Source organism: Plectropomus leopardus, chromosome 20, assembly GCF_026936395.1.
Source record: "Plectropomus leopardus strain MGB_pleo_1.0 chromosome 20, ASM2693639v1, whole genome shotgun sequence".
NCBI classification, from domain to species: Eukaryota; Metazoa; Chordata; class Actinopteri; order Perciformes; family Serranidae; genus Plectropomus; species Plectropomus leopardus.
Genome location: NC_142195.1, coordinates 11,432,081 through 11,442,094, shown reverse-complemented (window position 1 = coordinate 11,442,094; position 10,014 = coordinate 11,432,081). Strand labels below are relative to the sequence as shown.

The window sequence follows — 10,014 nt, the reverse complement described above, 5'->3', positions numbered from 1 at the left end:
TTATTGTGTTTGGATTTGTTTTTGTGATGCATGCAACTATGCAAATATCGCAACAAATATCAGATGGTTTGCCATTAAATATACAGCAGGTTGTCAAGGTCCCTAGATGGTACATTCTGACTTTGGTGACCTCTGACTATTTCTCTTGTGTTGTCAGTAGGTCAGAGTTTCCTTGTCTCCTTGGTGGATTGGCATATATGATTTGCAGACAATGTAAACTATTCTTTGGGGATTTAGGTAATCCCTGACCTTTTTATATATATATATATATATATATATATATATATATATATATATATATATTTATCGCAACATCTTAACAGTTTGCTGTGAAATTTGGTTCACCCATTCATGGACCCCAGATGATGAACTGTAACCTAATAACTTTGATCTAATGACTTTTAGCTATGATGCTAGAAAAATGGAGGCCTCACATTGTCAGTTGTGTAATTTAATTTAAACTGAAAGATTAAAAACAGAAATTAAATGTAGTCAGTTATATTCCAACTTTCCATCTTTAAAATAAAATAAAATCACACCCAGACAGCTTCTCCCCTGCTAAAGTACAGTCCCTGAAAATAAATATAAAAACAAAAAGGTGTGTAGCCAATTATATTCCAACTTTACATCATTTAAATAAAATAAAATAAAACCACATCCCAGACACTCTCTCCCCTGATAAATAAAGTACAGTCCCTAAAAATAAAAATGAAAATAAAAATTCCACCCTTATATCAAAACAATATTTGCAAAGCAAAGTACAGTCCCTAAAAATAAACATAAACATCATGAGCGTTATTAACTCTCGCGACAGCAGCTCACGGCACCCCGAGATTTACAGCATCCAACATGCAGAAACAACACAAGCAGCATGGCTAATGCTAATAGCAACTCCGGAAACGCAACTCAAACAATGGATACCGCTGAAGCCAGTTCATATGGATATTTGAAGGACTTTTATGAACAAATCGGTGCAGATTACAACGGAAAAAATCTCACATTTTCATGCAAACTGTGCGCGCCGACCATGAAAAAACAAGTCCGAACATCAGCCACATCGCTAACCAATCTGAAACGACACATCGAGTTGATGCATCCCACCAGTCTGGGGAAATATCTGCGAGCGAATGATAATCATAAGAAATCAGTTGCAAAGGGTAAGAGCATGAGCCAGTGGCGGCATAATTTGGTTCATGCATGCTAAAAAAAAACACCCAAAAAACATTGCATACACAGTATAACTTTACTACAACTATTTTCCCCACTTTTTGCATTATACATTGTTTATGTGTTACTTGAACAGTGTTGATTAGTTTGCTTCTTGGCTTATTACAGCTGCACCCAACATGACAGGGGCTCTGCAAAAAGCCAAACACACCATAGAGCTGAAGGACCAGCAGATCAGACACTTGCAGGAAAAGGTGGCACTCCTTACAGAAGAGAGAGCCTTCCTGCGTGGCCTACTAGAGGATGGTAATACATGTATTGATTTAACATCAGCTAAATCTATTTTATCCTTAACAAATGTGCAATTTCTCCAATTTGGTAGACTTCAAAAAAATCTTATTCGTTCTTGTTTGTGCAGGGTAATGTGCAAAAGTGTTAGGCCACCATTGATTTGTTATTTTATCAAAGTTGTAATGACAATATGTATATTTATTTCTCAGTCTCTTATTAAATATAATGATAATGCAAGTGCAATGCATTAAACACCAAAAAAAGTCAGAACAAAATGGCGTTTTCAGACTGAAGTCAGTATTTAGTGTGAAACATGGAATTGTACAACTATTACAAAAGGTTGTTCAAAGAATTAATGATGAGATTTTGACGTGAATGCAACCTGGTGTAAATACACCGACGATTAATGCTGTAAATCTCATGTTGTCTGCTCCAGAGAGTGCTAAGTGGAAAGGGAGGTCACACCAAATCCTAGCAAATTTAGTCTGTTGAAGGTGCTTTATTCTATATCTATATTTACAATTTTTACTGCTATATACACATTTTCTGTATTTTCTGGTTGTATTTTAGGAAAGAAACTAATGAGAAATAAACATATGATCATAATAACCTTGCTAAAATGACAGAGCTTAAGGTGGCCTCAGACCTTTTTTTGCACAGTACTTTACATTGCATAGTTTTTGTAATCACTGTATGTTAATATCATAGTTCTGAAAGGGAGAGCTGTCAATGCGTCCCTTGCATCAGTTGGACCAATAGTGAAGACTGAAGACGAGTCTCAAGTCGGCTACTGTATCTCCAGCACCTCATCATCTTAGTTCTTCTTAAATAAAGAAGCGAAGAAGACGAGCAGACAAGAAAAACAAGAAGAAGAAACCCAAGAAGGTGAATTTCTGCAGAGATGTTGAGAAAATCACTGTATAGTCGTCTGTTGAATTACCAGCGTGTGTGAGGGAAGTGTTGTGAACTGGAGGGCCGGCAAATGCGGAGCTGGATTTGGGTTAGCCGGCACACAACAAAACTCCATCACTGTATGTAAACACACAGCGTTAAAATCAACTAGCACTATTCTGCTGCTATGTGTTTAGAGACGTGCTGCCATGCTGGAAGGTAGAGCTGAGTTGTTGAAACAGTTCAACACCCCAAAATATTCAGTTTGATATCGCAGTAAGCCAACAAATATTCACATTTGAACAGCAGAAATCAGTGAATTGTGGGCTTTTTTTTTCAAAATGCAATTAATCAGTTATAAAAAAAAAAAAAAAGTTGCCTAATTGACTAAGTGGTTAAAGACTTAGTGTGTAGGGATTTAGGGAGATATATTGGCAGAAATTGAATATTTTATAATACATTTGTTTCTTTAGTGTATAAACATCTGAAAATTGGATTTGTTTTGTTATCTTAGATTAAGTCATTTATATCTACATAATGAGCTGGTCCTCATCCACCGAGTTCAAACATGTTGCACCACCACGTTTCTAAAGTCGCCCAGAACAGACAAACCAATCACTGCTTCTAAGATCGGCCAGTTGTGTGTTTGCATCGTTTACTGTAGTAAGCAGCCTCTATGCAATGCGGCGTCGTTAAAACACAGACTTTTATTTTAACATGAAGCAGCTTTATTTAGTGTTTATATCTCCTGGTCCATTTGTTTTGGAAAGGAAGAGACCTCTGCTGACAATGCTGCTTAAACTATGGGGTGATGGGACCATCCTATCCAGTGTTAGTCCTGGAGTAGCAGGGACACCAGGAGTTGGAGGGTGGAGGGTTTGGGTGCGTTCATTAAATCAGCAATCACTGCCCTGAGGGTGGACTGTTTGTCTGAAGAATGTCCCCTGTGTGACTCTGAAGTTTACATGACACATATGATAAGGAGCTGATTTTTGAGACACTTTATAGGGAGAAGGGAGCAGCAAACTAGATTCCTGGTTAAAGTTAAGATGAGAAGGAGCAGCATTTGTGTAGAAGGAAGCACCCTGATGGAGACAAAAACAGCATTTGACAGTAAATGTCTCCAGTCAGGTTAGCTATGAGCTGTGACTGAGTGATCACAGTATCCTGAATACTACTACTAATACAATGAATACTACTTATAATAGTAGTCATAATATGAGGAAAAGTAAACACGCACAAAGCTACACGATAGAGTGTAGAATCTATTACTGAGAGAAGATCACAGGGAAAGCTCCATCAATAACAGTAAAAAGTTTTTCCATTTCTGCTACTGTGTATTTGTACTTTACTACATTTATAAGGAACATACTGTACATTTTACCTCACTACATTTCTTTGACTGTTCCCATTTACTTAGCATATAAACATTTTACGCAGCTCATTTAAAATAAAGGTTCAAAAGATCAAACAACCCAACAATACATAAAGATGTTGATTGGCTTGCAACACTGAATTACAAATTACATCGTGATGAATCAGCATTAATAATCCAAGAACACAGAATAGGCCTATGGACATTTTTTTAAAGGACCCAATTTTTATTAGTACTTTTCATTTTGAGTAGTTTTGCTGATAATATGTATGCACTTTTAGTTAAGTAAAATGTTACATTTACTACTTTAAGCTAAGGAGTAGTATATTAAGTAGTTAAAATGAGCCCCATTTGTACCAACTGCAACATAGAAATAATGCAGAAGCTCAAACGCATCATAATTATAATCCAACAATGTAATACACAATTGTGAAACAGACCATTTTGCATAATGAGTACTGTTACTTTTTGTGTTTTAAGTATATTTTGATGTTTGCGTGACTATTTCTTGTAACAGAGTATTTCTACACTGCTATTTTTACTCAAGTAAAAGATCTCCATACCTTTTCAGCAGCTGTGTCCAGTTTACTGATTACATCCATCATCAATGTCCATATTTCATCTGTGCCCACTGAAAAAGTCCGTATTTGAGTCCTGTACACCTGTAGAGGTGACCCAGCCTGGCCAGATGGTCATTAATAATACACATAATATGTAAAGCAAATTTCATACAGGAGATGCTGCTTAAAGTTGTTTTTTTTTAAAGGCGAACATGCTTGCATTATCATTGTTGGCATATAAACATGCTGATGTGAGCATTTAGCTTAAGTTCAGGCCCTGAAAAGCAGCTACAGCATACCAAATATATGGAAACAAATATTGTACATTATGCCCAATTTTTGATTTATTGTAATCCTTGTTTATTTTTTCTGTCCTTTATATTTTTGCTCTTATGTTGTTTGTTGGTTTCATTGTTCTCTTCTGTGATCTGTCTGCTTTCTACTACTGATAGTTTTGCATGTATTATTGCTAATGAGGGACATTTACACATTGTAAGATGCAAAAACTATCCCTGTATGTATACACATTGCTGGTAATACTTAATCAGCTAATAAACTGTTTACCATAAAACCAAATAATTGTACTCTTTTTTTCTTTTCTTTTTTTACATTCTTGATGCATATTTATTATCTACTTGGTCTGCAGCGCCGTCTGGATGGGTTGTGTGTCAAGTGGCGTCAACATGAATGTCAGGACTGAAGGTTTCCCAGCAGAACATTTCACAGCTACACCTGTCGGTGGTTTTAATGTTTCGTTGAAACTAAGCACTGAGCACTGATAAAGGAGACTGCTATCAGTATATTTCTACATTATTTGCACCGATTTAACACAAATGACTGCAATCACACTGGTGATTCCCAAGGTAGTGTTTTTTTATTTATGATTGTAAAAGAGGCAGAACCATGAGAAAAGAGAGGTGAAGTCTGTATATGGTATAATGATGAGACACATTTAAATTGGAAGTAGTTCAGACAGAGAATACAAATCAGCGGAGCCGTGAGATTTAAAAAAGATGACTTAAATGAAAACCATGACTACAAGGACTTTAGTATCGTTATCAGCACACTAAAGCTAAAATAAAATATAACTGAAAATAAAACAGGGTAATTACAGTCATTTAAAGGACAGTACACGCTCTAAGCACTCTACACATGCAGTCCTTAACAAGTTAGACATTCTCAGCTTGTATGCAATGTTGTAGATACATAATCTGTCATGACCAAAGGTTTAATAAGCGTCTCGGATTAGGTTAAGCTTCCCGTCATTATGAGTTAGGTGATGAACGAACCTGTCACTAAAACAGGATGAATAAACAAAAGTTAGGAAGCAATGCATGGAGATATTAATGCCCTGCAACCTTTAAGCACAGCTCATTACACATCAGTAAAATAAAATGTTTCTCCAGTGTAGCGTGTGGCTTTACCGCAACTGGAAACACAGGTTTTTAATAAAAAGTAATTGTTCAGAGTGGAGTTTTAAAGTCCAGGTTGAGGGTTTCAAATATGATTGATCATGCAGATTTACATAGTATAAGTATATCTATGTTTATGATCGAACATGTGGTACCAGTTCCCAGTCAGTGCTTTATAAAAGAGGAGGGTCAGAGTGCTCTCTCACAGCAAGCAATCATGGCTCAATCTACTTTGTGAGAAAAAGCAACAAAACAAAAAAAGAAATCTGCACACATAATATGTAGCTTTTCTATCTGGTTTGGACTTTTTTTTTTTTTTAACAGAGAAACGCAAAACAAAGCCAGGCTCAAATTATTAGAATAAATGATATATGTGAACCGAGAATTTGTTTTTACACATTCCTTCATAGTAAAGACTTGCAGCTAATATATTATCATCAACCCTTGCAATAAACAATGATGCTTACTGACATTGCCCGGGATGACTCACACTTGGTTGTGAACCACACTCACAGAGTAAAAACGAAATCATCTGCAGGTTTGCAGCACTGTGGATGAATGTGATTTGAGGAATATTAAACCAAACTTGCACATCATAAAAAGATCTAAACCGCAATACAAAATACCTGTGAGTTAAGGCTGTGTTAAATGCTCGTGGGCCAATCTTGAGTGTTTTTTTTTTTTTTTAAAACTCAGCAAATTTGATTTTGTTTGTGGATGATTTAATCAAAATATTTGATTATGGAGACATTATTATGGACTTTGTATGACTGCTTTTAAATTTCCCAGATATAGATCTCCTGCCCTGCTAATATTATATGGCTGCACAGCATCAGAAGAAAAATTATACAATTTGTAGTTCTCACTGTCCAAATTTACCACCAGTTAAATGAGAGCTCAAGCTTCTCTATCTGCATTCACTGTTTTTTAAAGACACTTTGACATATTTTGATACAATCCCAATACATTCTAGTGGTTACAACAGTTTAGTAATACTTCTTTAAAAACAAAAAAAAGGGAAAAAAAGAGGGCAATAAAACCCTAAAACCTCACATTATGTGTGGGCCTGTAAGTAATAGACATGCATCAAAGGCCAGATGGAGTTGACAAGACAGAATGCATCACTCACTCACAACTAAAAAGCCTCTAATAGTTAAAAACCCTTATGCAATCATTTTTACACTGTATACAAAATTGGCACACACTAACGAGGAAAAAGAGGTTAATAAGCCAGCGACAAATGATATCAAAACAACAAAAAAAAGCATAACAGTGTGTTACTGTGGCTTGCTCGAAGGGTGCGATGATAGAAGACAGAAGAAGAAAAGAGGCAGAGGCCAGCCTTGAGGACCGATCCAACATTCTCCCATCTACGACTCTGTCTTTTTTTTGTTTTTCTTTAGGAAGGAGGGAGTGCGGAACTTCTTTTTCTTTTTGGAGGGGGATTTACTGGGAGACTCTTCTCCCTCCTGGTCGCCAGCATCAGCGGGTTCCTCGCCCTCTGCGGCCTCGGCGGCGTCTGCGGTAGCAGGGGCGGAATCTTCTGCAGGAAGTGCTGGGGCATCGGAGGGGTCGTCAGGTGTTAGATCTGGAAGGGTCTGTCTCAGGGTGGCTGCGTCGCTCTCATCCTTGTACGTTTGCTCAGGCAGGGACTCTGGTAGGAGGGGAGTGAGAGAGAGTTATTGATCTCAGAGGACAAAGTGATGGATCTGCGCTGCTGAGCTTACACGCCACTGAGGCTACTGCAAATCGACCACTGGATAAGCTGTTAAATCCACATTTTTCTACTTTAAAAAGCATTCATTTGTCACTGCATGAGTCCACTTGGCCTCTTTAGCTTATGGCGTCTATAAGATTTATGTCTGTTAAATCAGTTAAAGACACTGCTGATTTTAAGTGACATAAAGAACACAAAGCCTACAACTTCCAAAGGCAACATTCCCATCAAAATCACAAACACGTTAATAAAACTAAGAAAACTGACACCTTTCCTTTCAAATCAAAAGCCAAACCAAGACTCACTATCACTCTTAAATTATTTAACAGAAAAGCCCCATTCCAGGACTCATTATCTTTACCTGTTACCTTTAGGAATAAGCAACTAAAAACAAGACTTTGCTCTCATCAATCAGAATTTAATATTTTTCTCAGATTTCTTTCATTTTCTTCTTTTGGAAGGCCTGAGCTGGTACTCACTCGGTACAGCATTTTTGTTTTACCTTCATTTAAAGAGGGAAATCTTAATGAGTGCAGTTCCAGGGCTCATTTGCACCCTGTGTACAAACAAACAAAAATAAAAGTCTACAACACAGAAAATATTGCGTTTTAATAACATAACCACATGTGGGGTTACATAACAAGACGGGTGAGAGGATCAAATTAAGTTAATTCAAAACCGGTGCAGCATTAAAAGAGAAATATGTTTAAATTAGGCTTTGAGTAATCCAGTTGCTGGGAGTACAGAAACTACCTGTTGTTCCCTTTTGACTGTGTAATGAGCGCTACAAGTGTAGGTCCTGTTTTCACTGATCTAACTTTCAAAATCACAATAAAGCATTGCAAGATATGAGAAATATGCAATAAGTGATCATTTTGAATATCACTACAATAATATTACTTAATGTAAATTATAAGATACTAGATACAGATACTAGTACTCAATACTAGTACTAGTACTAGTACTCAATTCTGCTTTTCTGCTGCTTTCAGTACAAAGCAGTTCAAATTGCCTGTAAAAAAAGTAAAAAAAAAAAAGATAAGTACATTATTTCCAAAACTCTTTCACTGAAGTCAACAAAAAGGACCAATAAAAAAAGATGATAGTTACATTTTATAGTGCAGTTTTCTACTAATACTACTCATTCAAAATATCCATGAGTGCAATATCACAGTTATTTACAATGTGTTTATTGCAGAATTTGACACTGTGATGACAAAAAAAGTTCAGCCCTGCAGTCTATTTATCAAAAAATGGTTCTTAAAATGAGTTATCAATTACCAAATTCTGATTTTGTATTTTTAAAATGCTTAAAAATATATCAATAAAGCACATATCTAGCCATTGTGTTTGTCCAAGTATTTAAGCAGCTAAAGAGGGTTGTGTTAAAATGAAATAACAGTCTGAAATTACATTGACCTTGTCATACTGTGCTATAATATCAGGGCAAAACAGCCTCCACATAAACTGGGGCTTGTTTAGCAAAATGCATTTTTGCAGATTATTAGTATTTTCACTCAATGTGAGACATTAAACGTCAGGTGGAGATGGGATTTTTTATTGGGCTAACAGTGATAGCTGCCTAGCTGAAACTAAGGAACAAACCAGGTGGAGGGCACGCACAGCCAAAGGTATATTGTACTTTTGAACATTCGATGTGTTGTATTCGGTATATTCTTGCGTAATATTGGGTTCTTTTCATGGAGACATGCTTGGTCCCCCATGTGGGAGTGTTGGAGACATTGCTTTTGTCCAATTCTGTCTGCAATCATGCACTCATCACCTGGTAGTTACTAGAAAAGCCTGTGTCGACCTCTGAAAATACTCCCAGCAAAAAGAGTGAAGAAGCAACAAGTGCTGGACCCAGAAGCTCTGCTCCATGAGATCTTCTGTGGATCAGAGGCCCAAACAGCATCCAAAGCACTGACTCAAGCTCAGCTACAAGCTCACACAGAGCAGTCAGGTGCAAGACAACTACAGCTTGGATCATTTTTTAATATTGCTCACATGCTATAGAGACCAGCCAGAAAAAAACCCTTTGTCAAGACCTGAGAAGGCACTACACACACCAGTCTTGATTTGACATCTCTCGTATCTGTCACAACAGAGACAGGGCCGAACACACAGACAGATAAAATGGAGACGAAACACCACACAGCCAAAGCATCTGACCTCGACCGTTACAAGCTAAACCGAAAGCAAGTCTCAGCAAAGCTGACAGCAGCAAGGTTGGTTGAAAGCCACACCCAGATAAAGCACTGATGTACCTGGTAAAGGACTCGTCTGCAAGACAAAAAAACATTCAACACATTTTCAGAACATTACCTGATTTTTTTCAATGAAACACAAATACATACAGTCTCGTATCACACTGATAAAATGTGCATATGTGCAAGAGAGGTTGGTTAATTTGACAGTGAGGAAGAAAAGAGAGGTTATCCAACATAAAAGGTTTTGTGAGCTGCGAGGTTTACTTCAGAAACATCCTCCACCTTTGTTTAGACCAGGTCACTATCGTATGGTCAAATGGGACATTAAAGGGTAACTTCGGTATTTTTCAATCTGGACCCTACATTCCTATTTTTGTGTTTAAGTGACTGA

The 10,014-nt window shown here is 37.0% G+C and overlaps 2 protein-coding genes across 14 annotated transcripts in view; one reads left to right on the top strand and one right to left on the bottom strand.

Annotated features, from left to right (window-relative positions):
• The first annotated feature begins 819 nt into the window (after nt 1-819).
• LOC148186179 (uncharacterized) lies at nt 820-4,863 on the top strand. Its single transcript, XM_088070626.1, has 3 exons — nt 820-1,157; nt 1,336-1,473; nt 2,167-4,863. The coding sequence occupies exons 1-3, from the start codon at nt 872-874 to the stop codon at nt 2,274-2,276; spliced, it is 534 nt and encodes a 177-aa protein (XP_087926752.1). The 5' UTR covers nt 820-871; the 3' UTR covers nt 2,277-4,863.
• A 1,159-nt stretch (nt 4,864-6,022) lies between these two features.
• The window catches only part of add1 (adducin 1 (alpha)), a 36,639-nt gene continuing 32,647 nt past the window's right edge, over nt 6,023-10,014 (bottom strand). For 6 of the 13 annotated variants that reach the window (XM_088070616.1, XM_088070613.1, XM_088070614.1 and 3 more), the window contains one exon: nt 6,023-7,350. In XM_088070616.1, coding sequence (XP_087926742.1) covers nt 7,067-7,350 — 284 coding nt within the window. In that variant the 3' untranslated portion in view covers nt 6,023-7,066. Of the gene's footprint in view, nt 7,351-7,915; nt 7,970-9,680; nt 9,697-10,014 lie in introns of all 13 variants that reach the window. The other 7 variants (XM_088070617.1, XR_015775093.1, XM_088070622.1 and 4 more) reach the window with 7 other exon arrangements.